This window comes from Lynx rufus, unplaced genomic scaffold (genome assembly GCF_022079265.1).
Source record: "Lynx rufus isolate CCGP_SWC_20201006 ecotype Redwood Valley unplaced genomic scaffold, mLynRuf1.p SCAF_6, whole genome shotgun sequence".
Taxonomy (NCBI): Eukaryota; Metazoa; Chordata; class Mammalia; order Carnivora; family Felidae; genus Lynx; species Lynx rufus.
The window spans coordinates 131,582,514-131,608,164 of record NW_025814878.1 but is presented as its reverse complement, the minus strand read 5'-3'; the positions used below and the strand labels follow the sequence as shown (position 1 = coordinate 131,608,164).

Genomic DNA, 25,651 nt, shown 5'->3' with positions numbered 1-25,651 from the left:
CAGAACCAGATAGACCTGGGATCCAATCCTGGCTTAGGCACTTATTATCTATGTGACCACAGCAATTTCTTCTACTTTTCTACAGCTAGAGTTCACATCTGTAAAACGGACATACATATATGTACCTTGCAGTGAGTGTTTTTGTGTTAAACACTTATAAATAGCAGGTACTCTATACATAATAACATCATTATTATTAGAAGAAAAAGTGAAAAAGTTAGGTTGAAGACAAAACATGGAAGCCTTTGCCTGCCAGGCTAAAGGAAGCCCTTTACTGATAATAGGAAATCTTTGCAGGTTGGCATTTTGCAGCTTTTACACAGAAATTTATAAACTCCGTATTTATTTCAACTCTTAATGTTAGCCAAGTTAACATAGCCTCACAGCAAAGGTCTATCTCCTTCAGCTCCTAGTACACAATACAAAATGTCCAGCTTTCAACAAAACTGCCGAAAGTTACATGCAGAGAAATAGATATTTGAATGACTCTATATATATTAAAGAAATCTAATCAATAATGAATAATCTTCCAAAAAAAAAAAAAAAAAGCAAGCACCAGGCTCATAGGGTTTCCTGGTTATTCTACCAAACATTTTAAAAAGAAATTATAGTGGGGCGCCTGGATGGCTCAGTCAGTTTAAGTGTCCGACTCTTAATTTCAGCTCAGGTCATGATCTCACAGTTCGTGAGACTGAGCCTCACGTTGGGCTCTATGCTGGACAATGTTATTAAGAAAACCATAAGGAAGAGGGGCACCCGGCTGGAACAGGCGGTAGAGCATGAGACTCTTGATCTTGGGGTCATGAGTTCAAGCCCCATGTTGGTCTTGGAGCTTACTTTAAAAATAAAGGGAGGAAAGAAGCGGGGGAGGGAGGGAGACAGAGGGAGAGAGAGAGAGAGAGAGAGAGAGAGAGAAAGAAAGAAAGAAGAGAAAGAGAGAAAGAAAGAGAGGAGAAGGGAGGGAGGAAGAAAGAAAAGAAAACCATAAGGAAGAGAAGATACATGTAGAGGACTGTCCCATATTTCTCTAAAAAATAAAATCCATAGATAAGTGGATCTGCACAGTTCAAACCTGAATGACTTATTTGTTTAAGGGTCAACTATACTTGTCAATCTCCTTCAAACTGCCAAGGTCATCAAAAACAAAGAAATTCTGAGAGACTGCCATGGCCAACAGGCACCCACAGAGACATGACAACTGAATGTGCTAACTTGGATGGGATCCCAGAAGAGGAAAATGACATTGGGGCAAAAGTGAAAAAATCTGAACAAAGCATGGACTTTACTTAATAATAATATATTTATATTGGCTCGTTAATTGTAACAAGTCTACCATATTAATATTAGATACTAAGAGGGGAAACGGAGCATAGGGTATATGGGAATTCTCTCTACTGGAGAGAGATTCGGTGAAAGGGAGTGTGAGTTAAATACTTCCCCTCTCAGAGAAGGGAATCAAGTACCATGTAAGGGAGATACTTAAAAAAAATTGTTTTTTTTTTAATTTTTAATGGTTATTTATTACTCTGAAAGAAGGCAGAGACAGAGCACAAGTGGGGGAGGGGCAGAGAGAGAGGGAGACACAGAATCCGAAGCAGGCTCCAGGCTCCGAGCTGTCAGCACAGAGCCCGATGCGGGGCTCGAACCCACGAACCCCGAGATCATGAGGTCAGCCACAGTCGGACGCTTAACCGAATGAGCCACCAAGGCGCCGCCCCCCCCCCCCCAAATTTGTTTTCATAGTTAAAAGCGAATACTTATAGAGAGTAGAGCTGAGTTTGGGAAAAGAAAACGTTTGTTTTTCACATAGTAGCTGCCGCAGTTACCCGCCAGATGAGGATAATAGGGTTGCTGTGACAGCTAACCGAAAGAACGCGCTTAAGGCCATTCGCCCAGACTGTGGCAAGTAGTAAGTGCTCAGTAAATCCCACACGGGATCATTACAGGGCTTCCAGAAATGTATCCTACAGGAGGAGGGAACAGGGCCTCAGATTCCACAGGGGCCTCAATTCATAAGCACAAGGTAGCTGAAAAAGCGCAGGAAACAACTTTATTGCTGGACAGAGCACATCTCTGCACTTTTAGTGCCGCGTAACGTATAGCATGCTATCCACCTCCAGCCCGATGTGAGGCCATGACTGGCTGATGCCAGTGTCAATGTCAGATACTTTCACAGGCAACAGACTCCAGTCTCACATTTACCTGCATACTTGAAAAGCAAATGATGCCTGACAAATGCTTAATTATTTCTGAATTTTCTGTTAGGACGATGTCAGCGTCACGCAAAATAGATTTTGACGAATAACTTGGCCACGGTGAACCTTTTAAAAGAAAAATGCTGGCTTTGATGATCTGAGATTTTCAGATTATGAGGTCGTTCATCACTGCAAGTGTTAGGTCTCATTTCTGCTAGGGTTGTTTTACTAGGCCCCTTAGGGCCGTAGTATGTTTATTAGGCTGAAGTTAAAAAAGAAAATGATTTCTGTTCATAGCTATTCAGATTTTATTAAAAACAATTTCTAAACCAGGAATCATTTTTCCTTCTCTCCATTAAACATAGGAAACTGGGTGGCTCACTCAGCTGAGCGTCCGACTTCGGCTCAGGTCATGATCTCGCGGTTTGTGAGTTCGAGCCCCGCGTCAGGCTCTGTGCTGACCAGCGCGGGGCCCGGAGCCTGCTTCGGATTCTGTGTCTCCCTCTCTCTCTGCTCCTCCCCTGCTCACATTCTGTCTCTCTCTCAAAAATAAATAAAGATTTAAAAAAATTAAAAAAAAAATAGGAAAGAGTAGGCTTAAAAAAAAAAAAGCAAACAGGGGTGCCTGGGAGGCTCAGTTGGTTAAGTGTCAGATTTCAGCTCAGGTCACGATCTCACGGTTCATGAGTTCGAGCCCCGCATGGGGCTCTGTGTTAACAGCTCAGAGCCTGAGCCTGCTTCAGATTCTCTCTCTCTCCCTCTCTCTCTCTCTCTGCCCCTCCCCCACTTGTGCTCTCTCTCTCTCTCTCTCTCTCTCTCTCAAAAGTAAATAAACATTAAAAAGAAATTAAAACAAACAGCCAGGCCGTCCTGCTCATTTCCCACATTCTAACATAGAGACAGTAACACCCACTGATAAAGAATCTTTCTCTTTGACGAGATGGCTGGTGATCATGTGTGTCTCTTGCCATTCTGAATCCCATGTTAGCCCACCCATGCTTCGGGGGGGGAATCGGCACAGGGCACCGCGTGTGTTTTTGAAATTGTTTAACCCTCCCTGTGTTGCGTATACACTTCAACCGCACTATAGGAGAAAGTCCTAAAATTTCTAGAACCCATGAAACTCATCTGGAATCACCTCAGCTAATAGATAGAGCGAGCATACACTTACCGAAAGATGCCCTTAAGCCTGCAGCAGGACCAAGTGGCAAAAAGTGGCAAGGAGAAGGAATGGCAAAGAGAAGCAAGTTGATTCATTTAACAGAAGCTTGGGAAAGCTCGAGAATTGGAAGTACCAGCTGTTTCTGGAGATGGGGGTACAGAGTGGTGGAGAGTTGGCGCAGAGGGGATTAGTCTCAGGATTCTCTTGTCTCTCCCCCCAGCCCACCGAGGGCCAGAGGCTTACTTTCTAGAGGGGTTACATCCCCAGACACAACCAGAGGAGGTGAGGGCAGAGCTAGGGCACCTACCGGAAACAGAGGTATTAAATGACAGGTTCTATATTGAAAAGGGAGTCTGACATCCTCTCCCCATCGTTTAGCTTCCAAATCACTGGCAGCCACGATCGTCTTCTGGGAAGGGACTCATTAACATAAAAGACCCACAGAGAGTGAGAAGTGAACATTGGCCAGTAAAGCAGGAGGACCTTCCCCCGGGCCAGGTGACAAGCCCCAGCCACGCGTACAATTTCCAACTGGCCTGTCAAGCTCCTCACTAAACCAAAAAGGCAGATGGGGATCACATAGTTGAGGGGTGGTTCTCGATGAAAGACAGAGGCCAGAATAAACTGACCAAATCAACTCGAAGGAAACAGACAATGCAGGGAGCAAAGGAATACATAGAAACTCTAGAATGAAGATTCTCACTAAGAGAAGATCCTGTGTTCATGAAGGGAGAAGAGAATATCATTCGAAAAACTAAAAACAAAAAACATTCAGAGAACAAGGAAGCACTCTAAGAAATTAAAAATGATGGCAGACACCATAACATTAAAGAGAAAGGTTGATAGAGAAGATTGAGGACAATTCTGGGGAATTAGATCAAAAATGAAAGAGATGAGAAATAGGAGGGAAAGAATAAGAAAATCGGAAGATCAACCAAGAAGGTTCAACTGGAGTTTCAGAAACCAGAAGAGAAACAAATGAAGGGGAGGATATTTCATTAAAAATTGGGGCACCTGGTGGCTCAGTAGGTTAAGCGTCCGACTGCGGCTCAGGTCATGATCTCACGGTTTGTGAGTTCGAGCCCCGCGTCGGGCTCTGTGCTGATGGCTCAGAGCCTGGAGCCTGCTTTGGATTCTGTGTCTCCCTCTCTCTCTGCCCCTTCTCTGCACACTCTCTCTCTCTCTCTCTCCCAAAAATAAATAAACATTAAAAAATAATTCAGGAGCATCTCTAGAACCAGAGGAATGAATTTCCACACTGAAATGGCCTACTGAACACCTAGCACAATAAATGGAAAGAAACCGCGTAACAGTTTTTCACTGTGAAATTTCAGAACAATATGGGCAAAAAAGACCCTAACAGTTTACACAATGGAAAAAATAAAGATCACAGGCAAAGACTCAGAGATCAGAATGCTATAGAACTTCTCCACAGCAAGCTGGGGGTTGCAAGCCAAAGAGGCAATGAGAAAGAATGATCTCTAAACCAGTTGGGAATCAAGCCTAAGGCTAGAAGTAAGATGTTTTCAAACACACGAGGTCTGAAGATTTTTACTTCTTATGCCTCTTTTTTTTTTTTTTTTTCCTCCTGCAAGCTGCTGGAGAATGTGCTCCACCAAAAAAAATAAAAAATAAATAAATAAACCAAGAAAAAGATGGCATGCAATTCAGAAACAGAGGATTCCCAGGATGAAAGGAAGTCCCTATAGGACAGCTGGGCAGAAAACAACGCATACAAATCTCATCAAGGCAACGAAGGGCTCCAGGAGGGCAAACTGGCAGATTATCTATCATGTTTGATGTAAAGGAAAGGTTTTTTCCTGAGTCAGAGACTCTCGGGATGATTCAGTTGTAAGTACAGAGAAATCAAAGTAAGTTCTTAGATGAGGTAATTAATTCTAGGGAAAATGAACACTGTGTAAGAAAGAAAATGGGGGTGGTTGGCCGGGGCTGAGGGGGGAGGGAAACAGGGAGTTGGTATCAGCATGAAGTTCCCATTATGCAGGATGAATTAGCATTGGAGACCCGCTGTCCAATATAGGATCCATAGCTAACAGTTCGGTATTATTATGAGTAGATCTCACATTAAGTATGGAGGTGACGGATATGTTTATTACCCGGAGCACGGGGATGGTTTCACAGGTATACACACGTCGCCAAACTCATCAAATTGCATACATTAAGTAGGTCCAATTTTTTTATAGACCAGTTATGCTTCAAGAAAAGCTGTTAAAAGAAGAAAATGTACTCACAATACACTATGACCGCAGCTACGAACAACACTCTATAGTCATTAACAGTCTAAGCACTCAATCTCTAACTTGCGCTAGAACTACATTGAGCTGTAAAGAGTGGAAGTGTGTGTGTGTGTGTGTGTGTTGGAAGGCAGACGGCAAGACACTAAATCCTCACGTTCCACAACAGAAAATAAATAATGACTAAAATTGGGGGGAAAAAATAAGGAATTCTTTAAGCACAGTTTTCAGAAATATAGAAGTAAAGAGTTAAAAGGATTTTAGAGTAGAAGGTGTTTGCCCTTCGAGGACCAGAAAGAATAGGTCAGGGCACCTGTGTTTTATTACATGACCTTATACATTTAGCATTCATACATTCAGCTTTTGACACCATGAACATGTTTAACTGTGATAAAAATAGAATTTACTTTTTTTTTAAGTTACCAGTCCTTTTGAGAAAACAGTCTCATTACGGTTGTCGTGGTAAAAGCCAAACCTGCGTAATTCAACGTGAGCAAGAGGATGTGGGGGGTGGGGAGGGGGAACAGAACATGGGAGTTGAGATCCAGGCACTGCAGGACCAGGGCATTAGAGGAGCATCTCCCTGGATGTGAGGATGATTCCAGCTGCCGAGGACGTCAGAGCGCAGGGTATCCCCATATGCCCTGCAGGAAACTTGCCTCAAAGACTATTGCAACTGTGCAGGTAAGGGTGTAAATGAGGATGATGCATATTCACAAAGACTGTCTCTCCACGGCCCATCTTCAACCTCTGAGCCCTCTGCTCAAATCTGCCCCACTTGGGCTTTCCACTCTGTCTTTGCAGAATCCATTTTGAACAAGAAAATTCACCTACCCTTGGTGTCTGACCAGCCTTCATATCTTATCACTCTGGCCTCCTCTTACTAATTTTCTATCTGCTCACCCCCATCCTGCGCTATGGATATAAATCCCCATTGTCCTTGCTGGAGCCAGAGTTGAATCCAGTGTCTCTCTCCAACTGTAAGACCCCACGAGAGCCTACCGATCCTGATGATTTGTCGCGCATTTCCTGACCTCTTACCATAATACCCTCTTCCTTTGCCTAATGACTACACCTGTCTGCTTGTGTGTGCTAAAGCTCTTAGTGTTTGTTTTCTGGATAAGTTGGTAGTACTCACTCAAATGTTTAATCTTATTTCTCCAGAACAAAGAAGGATGTTAAACAATTCCGATGACCATCTCGTGTCTTCATTACACATTTTTGCAGCTAGACACAACCTCGATGAATAAAATAATCTCATCCAGCTGCATATTTCATTGTCTATAATTTGATAATCTGTGTGGAAAAAATAAGCTGACCGATATGACTAACAGCAGGGAAACGTGGGGTAAAAAGCAAACCTGGACCTCAAACACCTTGGTCGGAACTTGGCTCTGGCACTTGTCGTGTTGACTCCTTTGATCACTTCTCAGAGCATAGGTTTTACTTTCTGTACAATGAGGCCATGGGACCGTGCTCTCTAAAATCTTTCCAGCCCCAACATTCAAGGATCAAACATTTAAATCTGGTACCTGTTTTTCAAAATTTGGAACACTGGGTTCCGTCCTTTGCGAGTTAACTCTGCAAGTTTTGTAGGCTCAAAAAAAAAAAATAGCCACCAGTTCATTATTCTGCCGGGGACCTCCTTCTGCCTATATTTAGATATTTCCCCACGTGTAACATAATGACTGATGCCGACAGAGGGCTTAGAGCCATAGTTCCAGTGTCTCATTCCAATGAAAACCTCTGATCAGAATAGAAATCGCTTAACTTGGAAACAAGTGGTATTATCAACATTTTACTATCCCTGCTGCTGGAAAGCTGTTCCCTTCCTCCTGTGCATTTTGGCATTCTGCTTGTACCTACTGCCAAATTATGACTTCCTTCTCGACTGTCTTTTTAATTCACACCCTGGTTCCGTGATTTACATCTGCCGTCAGATTCCACACGACTGTTTTATCAATTCGGTAGTGAAAATGTCATCAAATGTGCCCCACAGAACACTAATTCCACTAAATATTCATAGATGTTTTGAGAAAAACTTTCGTGGCTTGTTAGGTTTGAGAAAACACTGGGTTAAACCACGAAACGGGTTTAACTGACTGTCTTCCCAGGCACTTTACCGTGTGGACACTCAGTGAGGATCTTTAAGGGGAAGATACGGCCTGCATGGCTACTTGACCACACAGCCACGAAGCCCTCTCTTCCTGAGCCAACTCTTTGGACACATTCCACGTCACGTGGTTTGGAACAACTGCTTTAATGTGAGATCCTTTTCAAACACTGTGATTGTCTTTAAATTCTTTCACCGCAGCAGGACACGCATGGATATCACGTCAAAGAGTCAAGGAATATTTGCCTAAGACGTGGCCAATGATATGGCCGAAATAATTAATCTAAACGTCTGATCCACAACCTGACAAGGTTTCCACTTGGGATATAAAGCTATAGGTAAGGAAGAAGACTAAGTAATCTACAGTGTGGTCTTCCTCCTTGGCTCCAAGAACAAAAGTTCGTATTCTTGGCCTTCTGGTACCACTCCACTCTGCCCTCCACTCCGACAGCAGAAAAATCCCACAAAATTACAGTACGTCTTGCTCTCTTTCGACTGGGGGTTGGAGTTGGTCAAATGATAGGCTGGTAATAGCTCTATAATTTTAAAAACTCTAACCAAAGATAAAACCTGCAATGACAACAAATTTAACCATATAAATACATAGTTCCAGCTGGAATATCGTGAAAAAAAGTTACATCCAAAGGAAGCAAGGTCACAACCAGTCCATCACAGAGCTTGGGATAATCCCTGTTGCTTAGTAATGGTGAATACTGTAAAAGAGTAAACAATGACCTCTGAAACAAGGAGCTGGAATCCATTATTCTATGAGCAGTCAGAAATGGAGTTGCTAGAGGTCACAAAACTATTCTGAAATAGATCTTAAGTGGATAACTTACCAACTGGCAAAAGACTAGTGTGGTTCTCCTTTACAAATCTGTTTCATACAATGTGAAGATTTGGAGTGTGTGTGCACGCGTGTGTGTGCGTAGGAGGCACGTGCAGGATGTGTGAAGGAGGAGGACAGTGAGGAGAAGTAGGTTCTTCCACGAATGACGTTAAAGAAATCAAAGAAAGTAGGCAACAGAGAGAGAGGGAGACGCAGAATCCGAAGCAGGCTCCAGGCTCTGAGCTGTCAGCACAGAGCCTGATGTGGGGCTCGAACTCACAAACCATGAGATTGCGACCTGAGCAGAAGTCGGAGGCTTAACCGACTGAGCCACCCAGGCACCTCCTAAAGTGTAATTTTAATCCAATTAAAACTCCATGTTAGGAGATAAGTCTTCTTACCTATAGCTGTGGAACCATCGGAAACTTCATGTACTCTAAACTATCGGGGAAGGACTGGAGATGAAGCCAACTTTCAAAACTACCTCGCTGCAGTTCGGTTCACATTTATTAGCCAGGGTAATTCATGACTCATTCAACCAGATCGGAGTTGTATCGGCAAGAATGAAGGGGAGATGTTAAGTTTGGAATTACACAGCATACATTTTGCTTAAGAATAATGTTTATTAAAAACTTTATATTGTCTGTCAAAAAAAAAAAAAAAACCTTTATGGGGCGCCCAGGTGGCTCAGTTCGTTGGGCAGCCGACTTCGATTCAGGTCGTGATCTCGCAGTCCGTGAGTTCAAGCCCCACGTCGGGCTCTGTGCTGACAGCTCAGAGCCTGGAACCTGCTTCGGATTCTGTGTCTCCCTCTCTCTCTCTGCCCCTCCCCCACTCATACTCTGTCTCAAAAATAAATAAATATTAAAAAAAAAATTTTAACTTTAAAAATAGGGCGCCTGGGTGATTCAGTAGGTTGGGCGTCCAACTCTTGATTTTGGTTCGGGTCATGATCTCAAGGTCATGGGATCGAGCCCCGCATTGGCATACATGCTGAGTGTGGAGCCAGCTTGAAATTCTCCCTCTCTCTCTCAAATCAAAAAATAAATAAAAATAAAATAAAATTTAAAAACCTTAAAACTATATCTAAAGACTCTAGAATTTATTATGTGAGCTGACAGGAGCTCTGCCTGAATTCCATTTGCCACTCAAGGGGCTGAAAAATCTAAAAACGGGAGGGCACATACAGAAAAGTTCCAGAATTGCATCAAGACTGGAAACAGTGAACCTTCCTGAAGAATCCACTGCTTGGAAAGGACTTTAAGAAAGGAAAAAATGGGGGAGGGAGTCAAGATGGAGGAGAAGTAAGGGAACCGGAAATTCCCTGATCCCTCAAACGCTTGGAATTCCGGGAATCCAGGCGACAGGTTGACAGAAACATCTCCACGGGTGTACAGGGACAGCTTGGCAGGACAGAGGTGAGCGTTTTCCAACTGGGGGAGAGAAAACGGGCAGGGTAGGCAAGGAGGGGAGGGATCCCCTTCTGTGGAGACACAAAGGGAAGGGACAGAGAGGCTGTGCAAGTGTGGGATTGTATTTGACAGGAGAGAAACCTCTCCGGGCCACGGACTGGGGAAGGAACAATACGGAGAGAGTCCGTTTCTACCTTGTAGACATCCTTCGGAGTGAAGATTGGAGTCTTTGGGGTCGCACAACTTTCTCCAGACCAGAGCCGCTGCCTATGCATGTGCCTGGGGGAAGGGGAGCCAGTCCCCGGGCCTGGTAGCGAGACTGACACTTCTCTTAACCAGAGGGCCCCTCCTCCAGACCAGCACCGTCACCGGTCCCAGGCACCAACAGGGAACTGTCCAGGGGTTTTGCATTTTCTGATGTGATTTTTGGTCAATTCTTATTATATATAGATTTTTGTCTTTTTTTTTCTTCTTCCTTCTCTGTTCTGGTTGTTTGTTGAATCACGCATGTTTACTCTATTCTTTTTAGACCTCTTCTGTATCTCCTGCTTTATTTTCCCCTCTCTCTCTCTGGGTTAAGCCTTATAGTTTCTTTGATTCTCTGCCTGGTCTTTTTTTTTTTCCTGCCCCTGTCATTTGTCTCTTTGTACGGGATAAGGCATCTTCCACGCCACCCCCCTTTTCCACTTTTTTCCAGGGTGGCTTCAACGAACAAATCAAAGCACACCTTTGGAAGGTCCAAACCACCACTACGAGTAGGGAGATGAAGCAACCCGAGATGCAACAACAGAATGCACTCAACACACTTCAAAAACGCTTCCTGAAGGGCCAGGCCCTGGCCAGTGTCTGACCCCTTTTTAATAGAGTCGTACTCGCAGGTGCGGGGCACATAACAAACTACTAAAACACGTAAAAGACAGAAAACAGCCAAAATGATGAAATGAGAGAATTCTCCTCAAAAGAAGGGAGAAAACGGTCAGACAATAAACAGGAGGTTCGGAAGATAAACTGAGGAGCGCACTAGTTACTAGGAAAACAAGAAAATAGAGCTGTGTGAAGTGGAATGTTCAAGAAGATCTGACAAAGACTGAGGCAAAGGAATGTGCAGTCTTAAGGGAAATGACAAGGAGCCCGAACACGGTTGAAGGATAACCAGGGAGTTGGTGAAGCTAAGCCAGAGAGTAATAATGTGTTCCAGATGGGTAGCTAAATATCCAGGTGGTATTTTCAAGGTTTGAGGCGAGTCAGGCACATTATTTACAAGCTGGAACAAATGTTACTTCACAGATTTGAGTTTCCTTCTTCTCTGAGATTACAGAAGGTACATCAGGAGACAAACGTGTGTTATCCTTTCCAGTCTATTCCTTCAATAATTGAACGACTGCGATGATACATTCCAACCTCAAGATTCCCTGAAGCTTTAGACAGGCATGAGGCGTGGGAAATCCGTCCTCAGAGAATAACACATTCCAAATCTTGGGGAAATAAAATAACCGATTCAAGCCAGGATCATCATTGGATACTAAGATCATCTGGAACAAATTCTCAAGGAAGATGAAATTTCCTGGTGCCCGAGCATCCCCCGACAGACGACCTGCTCACTGCACAGGGGAAATGGAAAGACCTAGATGTCACCGCCTTAACTGAGGGATCAGACAGCACTTCAAGTGGGGGAGCCAACTTTCAATCACGCCTCCCGGTGTGATGCAATAACGAGTACACCGCATCCCCTAAGAAGACTTCTCGCGCCAAATGTGAATGCAATCAAAATTCTATACCTAACTCTCAGTTCACCCGAAATACAAGTGACAGGAGGATTTCTGACGATTTCCTCACCACCACGAGGAAGCAGACATCCAGAAGGTGGGATAGTGTGCAAAATAACGGGCCTTCTTTCTTCAAGCAGTCAACATCACGGGAAAACAGAGTGGGTCGACCGTTCCGGCATAAAAGAGAATAAAATACGTAGCAACCAAACGCAATGCGTGAATCTTGATTAGCTCCCGGCTTGTGTTTTGTGCTTTGAGCTGTAAAAGATATTTGGGGAATAGAAAGATTTGATGAGACTGCATAAATGATTAGAGAAGTATTTTTAATTGTCTCAGAATGATGATATTTTAGTCAAATTAGAGGAAGTCTCTTATTTTTAGGGGAGAGAGAAAAAAACAAATACAGCAAAAGGTCAAGTGTGGACTCTAACTGCTAAGCGTACCAGCGACAATTAGGCAATTCTCTGAACTTTTTCATCAGGAGAAAAACTTGACAAGCCTTTTGTTAATAAAGTCATCTCCATTGGGGCACCTGGGTGGCTCAGTCGGTTAAGCATCTGACTTCAGCTCAGGTCATGATCTCAGAGTTTGTGAGTTCAAGCCCCTTGTCTGGCTCTGTGCGGACAGCTCGGAGCCTGGAGCCTGCTTCGGATTCTGTGTCTCCCTCGCTCTCTGCCCCTTGCCCCTCCTGCATGCTCTCTCTCTCTCAAAAATAAACAAACATTAAAACAAAAAAATTTTAATCAAAATAAATCATCGCCATCTGCTTTCACGTGTGTTCACCTAATCATCCTAATTCCACCTCCTTTCTCTTGGCTCCTGTGACCGCACATCCCCCAGTGTCTGTACCTCTTTCCTCGGGCTCTGGCTGCACTAATGCAATTTCTTTGCACTTTGCAATTCCGCTACTGATCATTCAGTTAGAACTTCAGAGAGCTCAACCTTGACCCTCTGCTCTCTCCCGCTCTCCTTGTCTCTACTTTCTTAGCTTCAGTTGCCATCGAAATGCCAGAGACTCTCAAATGTGTGTCTTCGGGCTAGACCGCTGATCTGTGGTAAATGGATCTGAACTGCTGAAAAAAACTTAACTAAAGCACTGAACTTCATGGGAAACCTAAGATCCAAACTGACCTACTAAGTCAGAGCACGTTCTTTTCCCTTATAAAATTCCCACCATCTCAGCGTAAAGGGAAAATGTTAATAGGGTGCAAATCTAATAAACTCCTGGCTAATTAAAAATGGTTGTAGGGTAATTGGCCCAGGTAATGGAATGTTTTCATCAAATCAAGCTTCAGCCACTTTTAAAAATACATTACCACATATCCCTAGTTAGTATACACAATGCACAGGGCATCATTTTTTTTTTATTCCTAAATTTAAAGCACCTTCATGTCAAAACCCATAAATATCCATGTTTTTCTGTGTGGGGGGGTAAAGTTTATTTAATTTGAGAGAGAGAGAGAGTGAGTGGAGAAGGGGCAGGGAGAGAGAGAAAGAGAGAGAGAGAGAGAATGAATCCCAAGCGGGCTCTGTGCTATCAGCTAGCTGGAAGCCTGACGCAGGGCTGAAACCCACGAAATGTGAGATCACGACCTGAGCCAAAGCCCAACGCTTAACCAGAAGAGCCACCCAGGCACCCCTAAAAACCGTAAACATCTATATACTGAGTATACTTAGTTGAGATTTGAATTATACCACGAATTTACATGATATAAACAACTGAGTCGAATCTCTATAGCCTCCGGGACTCACTTGGAATTTACACAAATTCCAACATCCAGCCGTGCACATTCTTCTTTAAAAAACAAAAAAAAAAAAACAAAAAAAAAAACACTCTTTTACACAAAAATAAACCTGTCAGGAAAGACCCAACATGAAGCCTCGAGGTCCTCACGGAAGAGCAAAAATTCAAAAAGTGTCTGAGGCCATGAGAAGTAACATCTAACAGAGGGGCAGAGATGGGGAAAATACACTGGACTCAAGCTTCCCCAGCAAATGGTGAACATCTCTCAGGGATCTTACCTGTAACCACGCCTCCCACTGGTTTTGAGGAGAGCTCTGGAATAGTCTGTGGTGTTTCTGCGGGTGTTGCAAAAGAATTAAGGCAAATATCTGGGGCAGCTGGGTGGCTCAGTCAGTTAAGCGTCCGACCTCGGCTCAGGTCATGATCTCGCGGTCTGGGAGTTCGAGCCCCGTGTCAGGCTCTGTGCTGACGGCTCAGAGCCTGAGCCTGCTTCGGATTCTGTGTCTCCCTCTCTCTGCTCCTCCCCTGCTCACACCCTCTCTCTCCCTCATAAATAAATAAAAAATAGTAAAAAAGAATTAATGCTACTTGGCAATGAGAAAGAATGAAATCTGGCCTTTTGTAGCAACGTGGATGGAACTGGAGAGTGTTATGCTAAGTGAAATAAGTCATACAGAGAAAGATACCATAGGTTTCCACTCTTATGTGGATCCTGAGAAACTTAACAGAAGACCATGGGGGAGGGGAAGAAAAAAAAAGGGGGGGTTAGAGAGGGAGAAAGCCAAACCATAAGAGACTCATAAAAACTGAAAATAAAATGAGGGTTGATGGGGGGTGGGAGGGAGGAGTGGGGGGGAGGAGTGGGAGGAGGAGGGCACCTGTTGGGATGAGCACTGGGTGCTGTATGGAAATCAATTTGACAATAAATTTCATATTAAAAAAAATAAAAAAATAAAAATAAAAGTAAACAAATGCTAAAAAAAAAAAAAAGAATTAACGCCAGAGTGTGTTTTTTTTGCCAAAAAGAATGGGGAAAAAGAACAAGCCTCAAAAAAAAATGCAGAAACAGGGAGGATTATAGTTTGCCCCCATTACACTCAAGTTAACTCTTCCCCCCATCTTCTGTGCTCCGGGACTCAAAGACATGGCATTGATACTTCGGTGTCAGTTTATCTATCAATACAGGACTCCTTCGGCATCTGCGTCTACCTGGATGACATATCAGAACACTTCTTCAAAGTCAGGGTGTCCGTTCAAAACCAGGCAAACGCTCGTCACTTGTGGGTCTCTCAGCGTTAAGCATGACTCATCTAAGTCATGACTAGCGCAGGCAATGCCCTTCCTTAACCAGATTCCTTGCTCATCTGTGCAAAAATTTCAGAAGTGAAGGAAACCGTCACTCTTGATGAACAGGTGGTGCCAACTCACTAATTATCGTAAACAGGGAATCATGACATATTCCTAAGTGATTTCTACTTTGCCTAACAACGGTCACATTTAAAGATCGGGTAATTTAAAAAATTTGCCCAGATCACAGAAGGCTAGTGATTCCCCGACTAAAACGGACACTGTTCTGCTGAGCGGCAAGGCACATTCCGGAAAATGAGTCAAGCAAATTAAAACCAAAAATGTTATTTATCAAGGTAAAGGTAATGGTTTTGTTTCATCTTCGTCCGTGTTTCCGAAAGCTCAGGTTTGCAATGATCTGACGTTAACAGAAGTCCAAAGTAATAACTGAATCTCAACCATGAGTCAAAGAAATCACACTTCTGGTGTGGAAACAATAACAATTTAATGGACAAACAAAACATTATCACAGTGGATAAAATATCGAAGCATTGTCGTGTTTTCATTCAACAGCATGAAGAGTTTTTTGCTGTCTTCCATTTAAAACTCTTTAGAACCAAATGAAGTTACCAGCAACTTTTTAAAAAGGAGACTATCACAATATTCAAAGAAACACGAATTTAGCACTGCAGACATTACACAAATAAGCAAAATGCACAGTACCCACAACCAGAGCTTTCTAGAAATATCATATTACTCACCAATTTATTTGATGTTACATTTCAGACAAAATGAACATTAAAAAAAAAAAACCTTATAAATATATAAATCCCAACCACAAAACACCTCCTAAACATTAGATTTACTCTAAGTACAAATGGGATTTTGGAAACTGCATTCACAATGCTATCTAAACTAGATTTTATGAAATTATAAGTGTATTGAGCTGTAACTTGGGGCTCCAATTCATTGGGCCACACCCCACGTATGCTTTCCCGTCATACCCCCCTTGGGTGGACATATTCTCAGAGTCAATAGTTATACGATTAAAATCAAACTACGACTATTCTAAAAATAAGCGTCAACTCTTCCCGAAAATTCGGAGATTGGACTGACCCGCTGTAACGGTGCCACGCAACGAATGTTTCATCGCCAACAAGTTCAAGTAGTCTTAGTAACGCCCTTTTCTAAGAGTAATAAATATTCTAATGTTAATCATCAGTAATGGGTTTTAGGAACTGAAAAGCGCTTTTTTTTTTTTTTGGCCTAGTTTCTGTGGACATTCTATTCCCTCAAACCTAAAACCTGCTAGACAATTTCTTCTCATAAATATATACATTCGACTTCCCCTCCGTCACAGAATCATTAACACGAGTCACACGGCTTACGCTTTTATTTGAAATCAATTACGTAAGAACTTGAACCCGTTCTAAAATGGACTGCCAACAGGACCAGCGATATGACAAGTTGTTCTCTGCCGTTTCCTTTGTGTTTCCTGGGAGGGTCCTCTCGAGCAGCCCGCCGGCTCTGCTTCTGGCCCATCTCTTTGCCCGGCCTCCTGCAACACAATTTTGCACACAGGCCTAAACCACTGTGTTTGGGTTACTATTCAGTACAGTACAGCAAAATACGTCGGTCCGCGGCACCTCAGACCGTGAGCTAGAACATCTCCACAATTGTTTCTGGGCTTCCACGGCCACAATTCATTCACCCCAAACCGTTATAGGAGTAAGTTCCAGAAGTTCACAGTGGAATTTGAAATACAGTGGGGGAAAAAAAAAGCCTCATGAGTATCTAACAACTAATTTCAGGGGAACCTCATTCTGGGTAAGGGGTGGGGCTCGTTGAACAAGGTGGCTGACAAGACAAAACTCAACTAAAACGTTTTAGGGAGAGACTCCACGGAAGGTTTCCACGAACACTAACCGGGCTGTGAGAATTTCAGAGAAGACTGAGGCGAGAGGAAAATAAATATGGAGGGAAGGGTGTATCTCAAAGACAAGGGGCCATGTTCTGTCATGAAGGGCGCTGTGATGCAAAGTCCACGGTGGGTTTAATTTCTCTTCAGTGATGTGGCAGAACAGGTATTTAATTGAAACCGCACAAGGGGGGCGCCTGGGTGGCTCAGTCAGTTAAGCGGCCGACTTCGGCTCAGGTCATGATCTCGCGGTCCGTGAGTTCGAGCCCCGCGTCGGCCTCTGTGCTGACCGCTCAGAGCCCGGAGCCTGTTTCGGATTCTGTGTCTCCCTCTCTCTCTGACCCTCCCCCGTTCATGCTCTATCTCTCTCTGTCTCAAAAATAAATAAACGTTAAAAAAAAATTAAAAAAAAAAAAAAAGAAACCGCACAAGGGCACGAGGCTGATTCGCTCTTGGCAAAGGGACTTGTGCACAGGGAACAAGCCCCTCGCTGGGGCAGTAGACCGCAGACAGTGGCCTTAACTTCGAGACAAAACACCTGAAGATTCCAGGGAACGTCAACAACCAGGTGTGGGAGGAGAGGCCGGGGGGGGGGGGGGCGCGCGCAGGGGGAGTCACACTTTTTAAGCGGCCGTGTCTCAGAACAGCTTTCCTCTCGTGTCTACCCTGCACCACAGATTATCGAGGATTACGAGAGAAATCGTTCATCCCTAGCCATCTACAAAGACCTTACTACAGCCTGACCCCTCGCCCCTGGGGCCTGTCTAGCAGGGCTGGGGGAGATCTTGGCCATTTCTGGGGGGAAGACTCCCCGGAAGAGCTCTAGGAAGGCTTAGCTCCTACATTTCTGCGTCTTTGCCAACCCCTAAGTAGAAATGAACGTGTTTATGTCCAGCATACAGGAAAACCGACGGAGTCCAGATTTCGGTGGAAAAAGAGACCACAAACATTTGGCCAACGGCTTCGTTAAGGTCACAGACGCTCCTCACAGAGAAATACAAAATAAACAAATGATAAGTGACCTAACTTCAAAGGTGGCAACGGGTGTCAAATTTCCTGGTTTGCACATCCGTTAAGAAGAAGGGGCCACACAGTCTAGAAACTCGTGACAAACACACTGGCAGAAACCGTACACCATGAGGATGACAAGGCTCGAAGGGACGAGGCTGACAAAGACGACCCCGAGGGTGACCTTCTTAGACACGAGTAAGTAGATCCCTAGGGGTAAGGAGCTGAAGTAGAGCAAACCCAGCAGCCAAACCAGCACCCGGATGGATGTCTGAAACAGCAGGGATGTACAGTTCCACACGGTCCAGTTGTGGGACACGGTGGTGACAGAGTCGAAACTTGCAGGCCGGTAGAACTCGACCACAGGAGTGGAGCTCAGAGATGGGGAGCTCTCTCTCTGCACCTCCATGATGGTTATGACCAGGCAGTTGGAGGAAGCGTGAGAAGGGCTGACGAGAGACGCCAGCCTCTTGGGGGTCAGCAGCAGCTCGGTAGGGTTTTCTGGCAGGCACTTCTTGCCTTTGCCTCCACAAGTCAAGTTTACCAGGATGTTGTTGTCATCCGGCAGGCTGCTGACTTCATCATCCGGCAGGCAGGTCTCAAACCTGCAGAAAGGGCAGACGATGACGCCTTGCGGGGAGTCCCCGAAGTCTATGATCTTGTAGAGGCATTTGGCACAGACCCTGTGACAACACTCCAGCACTTTGGGTTTCCTCTGCTTCAGATTGTACCGATTGTAACAGATCTTACACTCGAGCTCGTCGGAGACCTGAGAGTCTGCCCCATCATCCGGCGGCTGACTGGCCATCCTGAATGGTGTGGACACGGTCTTTGGCCAGAAATGTCTCTCTGAAGGATGACTTCGATTAAGGTGTCCCTCTGAATATCACATCATCCGAATCAGGCAGTGGGGCCAAAGGGCAGGAAAAGGAGGGACAGAAATCAGAAATCGTCCAGGCATTTTGAGCTTCTACATTCACTCTGTCTCAAACACATATTTAAAAAGGCCACATGCAGGGTCTGCAAAGGAAAAAAAGAGATTCTAATATAGTGAAGACTTCACTGAAAAGGGCTTTCTGGAATTTTCTGAGCTCCAGTGGCTGAGAAGCCATAGCTTTAAAGGTTAGAGCCCCTTCACCTCCTCACACATTTCTGCGCCAGGACAGGAAAGTGTTGTCTCCATGCTTAGCTTTCTCAGTCCACAGATACGGTAGGAAAGAACGAATCCAGATTCCTACTGGTCTAAGTACATTCTAGAGCATCGTGATTTTGACTAGATACAGAGATTCTCTCTCTGAAACTCGTAACATTTCTGGGCCCTTTGAAAACAGAACGGGACGTGTATCAGAAACAGACACATTTGCAATCAAATTCCATTCAGTACAGACTGATCGATTCAGATCATCAATAGCATAAATGCCAGTCTTCTAAATACCCTCAGCAGTGCTTAGGAATACACACAAAAGAAGGAAAGCCTTAAGGATAAATTCACTCCGGGAAGAATGGGGCAGATGACACGTGACACAAGCATTACAACCAGGCCAAGTCTAACTCTCAAAAAAGAGAAGTAAACACAAGGGCAGCTGGGTGGCTCAGTGGGTACGCATCTGACTCTTGGTTTCAGCCCAGGTCATGATCTCACGGTTCTTGAGTTCGAGACCCACGTCGGGCTCTGTGCGGACAGCACGGAGCCTGCTTGGGATTCTCTCTCTCCCTCTCTCTCTGCCCCTCCCCCACTCACACTCCTGCTCTATCGCTAAAAAAATAAGCAAACATTTAAAAGAGAAGTAAACAATACATGCACAGTTGCATCTCTAAGCGAGAAGAATCGTGCGTGCATGGCTATGGGGACGAAGTCCTCAAAGTTCCCCTACTCGCCCAGTTTATTTCATGTGAATTCTGTCTCTGCAGTGAACAGAAAGCATAATAGAGTCAACGGTGCCTAACATCGGCCCTCGGGTGCTGTTACTGGCTCTGGACAGAAGGCTGAGGCTTGATTTCGTGCGCCCAGTCAGTCCTCGATTATTAGCAGTCACAAAGGGGGCTGAAGTCTGGGCCGTCTCCACATCACCAGTATTTGGCTTTGACGTGTATGACTGTTTCGGTAAGAGATTGATTTTATGTTTTGCTGGGGAAAATATCGAAATGTATTTGAATTTCTGAGCACACTTCCAAGCCCAGTGGCGGAAGGCTGCCGCAGCAGCTCTAGAAAGCCCAGCACAACTCTTCGAGGATTAACTTCGCTGCGGGTCATCCCGCTTAACAGAGAAGAGGCAGCGGGTGCCTCGACTTGAAATACTTGGAATTATGAACAGCTGGCTTGTGAATATATATTATCTTCCTTTTTATGACCTCAGCTAATTTGTTAATTGATATCATATAATACAAAAAGGCATAATGGATGGCAGTTACGAGACATAATGTTGGGAAAAGGAAGTCACTCCATAAACAGAATCTCTAGTATCACCCAAGACACGGAGGTAGGGTTTTTTTTTTGTTTTTTTGGTTTTTTTTAGTTTTTAGTTTTTACATTTATTTATCTTTGAGGGACAGAGAGAGAGAGAGAGAGAGACAGAGCACAAGTGGGGGAGGGGCAGAGAGAGACGGAGACCAAGAATCTGAAGCAGGCTCCAGGCTCCGAGCTGTCGGCACAGAGCCTGACGTGGGGCTTGAACTCATGAACCGAAGTTGGGGGCTTAACCCACTGAGCCACCCAGGCGCCCCGGGTTTTTTTTTTTAAATAGAGTATATTGTATACGAATGCATGTATTTCAAAACTGCCATCATGAGCCAATTTCTGTATATCTACTCTTACGCACAAAAAAAGGATATACAGACACACACATCCTCTCTTCTGTGCCCTTTCTTTCCATGTGCCCTCAATGTTTTCTTCATTCCTGGTCCTGAAGCATGTGCCCATGTGATCGCGAAATGGGACTGTATCTTGCCCACAATTCTACAAAGCTGGCTTCTTGGTCTCCTGTGGGATGGACATCTATCTCCAGGAGGGCAGCCAAGGGCCACGAAGATGTTCTATCCCTGTCACTACACCCAGTCCTCGCCACCTTCACAGAATGGGGCCTGGCACCGGGCAGGTCCACTTCCTGGACAGCTCCCCCTTGTCGGGAGTCCCCTGTGGCCACGCACAGACCAAAGGCCCATCCCAATGGGCCTTAATGCCTTCCAAAACCCAGGCGGGCTGAAACTAATAATAGGGCTAGAATTCGCAGCAGTGACTGCCTCCATCGCCATCGAAAGGACCGATGTGTCTGAAGGTGTGTGAAAAAGTAAAAGACAAAATGTAAACATATACGCCGAGACATCTGGAAAAGAGCAAGTGAAATATTCAGTGAGGATAAGTTAGCAAAATCAGAGAAAGCTAGACTGTGCATCTAGTAACATCAGCAAGAAGCTTATATGGATGTGAAAATTCAGCATTTGATGAGCAGCTCGTCCCATTAATACTTTCTGTATCACGCTTTGAAACAAAGCTTTCCTTTTGTCACAGAAAACCACTCTATCGGACCTTCGAATGTGGTGACACGGTGTTATGTGATAATGTTCCTCTTTATAAAACTTCACATCGGGGGCTTCTTGATAACATGCAAAGAAAATACCAGATGTTCGAATATCCAATCAAAGAGACATCTACTTCAGTCCTAAGGCCAACCGTAGCAAACCCGCTCTCACCAGCAGAAATACTTTAAGTCCTGCCTCTGAGGGAGGCCCCCCCTGGGCAGGGCTGGCGGACAGCCTTGAGTTGCATCCCTGGAAATGCGGCCAGGACAAGGGTTTCTTCCTGGGATGCCATAAAGCAGCATGGCGATCGTTCCTCTCGGGAAGGCAGGGTACCACCTGCTGGAGTTCTTAAGAGTAAATACTTCATCTGTCTCCTTGTGACTCGAGGGTCTCTCAAAGGACTCGACTAATAACTGAAAATCTGTAACTTCATTGGGCTGCCATGAGTCAGAGTTATTTGGTCCTCCAAAAGCTATGCGTTCACCCCTGACAAGAGCTGCAGGCAACAGTCACGATGCGGAGTAAAGGAAGTCAGACCCAAAAGAGCACATACCGCAGGGTTCCATTTTTAGAAAGCTCAAAACACACACACACACACACACACACACACACACACAGAGGCAAAACTAAGCTGTGCGGATGCAAGTTTAAGTGGTAAAGCTAAGACGAAAAGCCAGGAATTGATTAACATCCAAGTCAGGATCTCGGATGCCTTTGAAGGGGTGGAGAAGCGGGGTCGGAGGGCACCAGCTGATAGGCTGATGGTCCTCTGGGTTCTCAGGAGTGCTCCGTTGGTGACATGCCATCGGGCAATATGTTGTTTCTGTACTGGTGTTATCTTTCACGGTAAAAAGTAAGAAGTAAGAAGTAAGAAGGGGAGAGGGGAGGGGAGAGGGGGCGGAGAGGGGTAGGACAGGGAAGGGAGGGGAGGGAAGGGAAAGGAAATACCTAAATATTTTTGGTATTTTTAATAGCCTGGGTTTTTCTGTCAGTAGGTATTTTAGATCAACTTATCTTTCCCTCTATGATCTGTAATTCCATTTCTTTTCTTTTTTTTTTCTTCCACAAAATTGAAATGTCACTTATTTATCACCTAAACATCCAGGCACTACTGTTAAGTCAATATTGAAATGAACGGAATCTTTAAGACACGCCGGTCTGGCGCGTTCCTTGAGGAGAACTACTGCTGAAAGTCTGTCTCAGCAGGCACAGGGGAGAGAGTCTGGCATGCTAAAACCGCCTCAAAAATAAACACACATAATTATGCAAGATGACAGATGTGTTACACCAATGTTATCGTGGTAAACATTTTGCAATACGTACACGTATCACATCACGGTTACACCTTAAATTTACACAATGGTGTATGTCAACTGCATTTCAGTAAAGCTGAGAAAAGGTTTTCTTTTCCTGGAAAAATACATATTTAAATATATGAAGGTGATATTCCTTATCAACCACTTAATAGCCTTTAATCCTTTTATAAGTCATCTGGGGTAAGACCATCCACGTAACTACCTACTATGAATCTTGGTGCTATCAGAACAAAGTTTAAAATGCACTGCCCTAAATGTACGGTACTTATTGTTTGACTCAAACCCACTTCCTCCACTGCTCAATTCTTTTGATCCTAAAGATGCAAATTTTGCTTCTATTTGAGGCAAAGCCTCCAGCAGACATCTGTGGTTTCCGTCTACCTGGGATCTTCTGGTTTTCTCCTTTACACAGACCTGCACCCCCTTCTGCCGCTGCCACCGCTTCTGCGGGGACGTGCTCCCCGCGCACTCAAACCACGTGACTTGTGTTTCTACCGTCCACTGCCCGCGCTGCCTCCCTTCTCTCCAGAGGTGTGGCTTTGTGACCCGGAAGGCCAAGGGAGGGCGCACAGACCAGAAAAAGATGTTTCAAGGAACTGTCCTGCCCTCCAGAGGGAGAAAAAGGGAGAAAAAGCCAAAGCCAAAACCAAAAAGAGAAATACAAGACAGCAGAAGGTGGAGATACAGACAGAGGCAAAAGGCAGACACCTGATGACAGGTGAACCGGCCCTGAGTGGAGGCTCCTGTGAGCCAATGAATTCCCTTCTTTGCTTCTGCTGGTGTTTTGATTGGATTTCTGCTACTTACACCTCCAAGAGCCCTGGACACAATTACCATGCTGTATTTGATTTGAGAATGTATTATGTTTTTAGATCTAGGTTCCTCCTTGCTAGGGCAGAAATTATAAATGATTTGTAAAACTGAATACATGTACTTTTAAAATTTCACTTGTGTGTGCGAGCACACATGCACATATACATACAAATTTAAATTTACTAAACATGCAAAGGTCGTCATAAATATCATTGTTTATTAGTCGCGTGTGTGCGCGTGTCTGCACGCATGAGTGTGTGTGTTCTTGTGTATCTGGCTAATTTCTCCTCTTCACTCCCTCCATCCACATCAGCGTCAATGCTACCTTCTTCCCCGTCCCCCCCAGTCACACATATTAACTAGCTGGTATGTTTCTTCTGTATATAGTTCCATGTACACATATTTATCCAGTACATATCATTATAATGGTACACACAAGCACCGTGTTTTCCATTGTCTTGACTATTTAATACCCACTTGTCCGCATCTTGCTTTTCCCATTCAATAATGGTTCATGAAAAGCTCTCAATTCAACTGATGAAAAATTCCTTTTGTCATGAGTGCATATTTCATTCATCATTTGGATACACCGTAATACAGCCAACCACCTCTCTCCTGGTAGACGTTCATCCATCTCCATTCTTCCCCAACACATACATTTCGGCAGAACACAACCTCGTGATAAGCATCCTTACATCCGGGTGTTTTTATCTCTTTGAAAGAAAAGGAGTGGAGTTCCTGAGTCAGATGTTACCCCTAACAGATGTGGCCAGCCTGCTCTCCAACAGGAGTGTAACCCATACGTCAACCAGTAGTAATAAAAGTACTTTGTCCCCCACCAGCAATAGATGCTATTGGACTTCAAATGTTTGCCCGTCTGAGGGGTGACAGATCATGATTTGGGTCTGAGTGCCTTCTCACCTGTTGGCTTTCTGTGTCTGCTCCTCTCTGAACTACACCTTCTCATTTTTTGCTTATTTTTCTATTGGATTGTTGGGCCCTTCTTGTCCATTTGTAAACATTGCTTGCCATGAGACACATGAAACTCTGTCCTCTGTATTGCAAACGCTTCCTCAAATTTTACTATTTATTGGCTTTGCTTCATATGTTTTGAAATGCAAAATATTTGACTCTTCGGACAGTCAGATGTTCATCCTCTCTCTTGCAGCTTCTAGGTCTCCGATCTTAATGCTGCTCCTAATATTATACATGTGGCTGTTTTCCTACAAAGTTTGTCTCGCTTTATTTTTAACTTGTTTTCAGTTTTATATACGGTATAAGATACAGTCCTAATTTTATTTTCTTCCAAATTTGGACATTTATATTTGGCAAGGAAATAACCTATCTCTTCTAGTTTTTCAAGTTCGTTGCCATAGCGTTGAATACCGTTCTCTTTGCTATCTTCTTTGATTCGTTCCTGCCTCTCTGATTACGTCTTTGTTCTCATTTCTGGTCTTGTACATTTTTTACTGTTTATTTCCTAATCAAACACATGAGTCTTTGTATCTATTTTGCTGTTTCAAAGAACTAGAAAATGCATTTGTCCTTTACGTTATTTTTTGTTTTATGAGCTTCAGCTTTCATTTTTATTATTCCCTCTTTCTAACTTCTTAGTTTGTTTTGTCATTCTTTTTTCTCACTTTATAATAAGGGTACAATTTGTCTTTATTCTTAAGTAATGAAAACATCTAAAGGCTGTAAAATTCCCACTAGCTACAGCTTTCACTCTATCCCAAGCCTTTCGGAATAAATTGTGCTCCTTTGACAGATATCTAGGTATCTTCTAAATTGACTTTTGTTTTCTCCTTTGATGCTAAGGTTTTAAAGAATGTTTTTAAATTTCCAAACAGTAAAGGGTCTTTTTACTACCTTCCATTATTTGTTTCTAATATTACTGTGTTATGATCAGAGAACAAGATCTATAAAAATCCCTTGCCTTTGAATTTGCTAAGGTCTTCTTTGTGGTCAAGTATACGATCAAGTTTTGCATCTGATTCAGAAACGAATATTCTGTGTTAAGGGATGTGAGGTGTCCCATGCCCATCAAATCCAACTTTTTTATTTGTTCAATTTCTCCATCTTAGGGTTCTATACAAGGTTAGCACAGGTTGAGACAAGCAAGAGATGTTTATGCAATTTCTCACCATAACTATATTTGCATTTGTAATAATTTTGCTTTACAGATTTAGTGGTTATGTTATTCTATACATACAGGTTTATTTACCTCCCTCATCAACTGTGCCTTTTAAAAATTATTATGTAATGTCTTTGCGTATCTGATTTATGCCTTTCCCTTAAATACTACCTGTCT

The 25,651-nt window shown here is 43.8% G+C and overlaps 1 protein-coding gene across 1 annotated transcript; it reads right to left on the bottom strand.

Moving 5' to 3' along the window:
• Nucleotides 1-17,111: 17,111 nt before the first annotated feature.
• On the bottom strand, nucleotides 17,112-18,704 carry RNF182 (ring finger protein 182). The gene has a single exon (XM_047102896.1). The coding sequence runs from the start codon at nucleotides 18,498-18,500 to the stop codon at nucleotides 17,757-17,759; it is 744 nt and encodes a 247-aa protein (XP_046958852.1). The 5' UTR covers nucleotides 18,501-18,704; the 3' UTR covers nucleotides 17,112-17,756.
• Between the last annotated feature and the right edge of the window lie 6,947 nt (nucleotides 18,705-25,651).

Excerpts from the sequence above, each read along its gene's own strand:
- RNF182 (XM_047102896.1), bottom strand. The coding sequence starts at position 18,500 with ATGGCCAGTCAGCCGCCGGATGATGGGGCAGACTCTCAGGTCTCCGAC.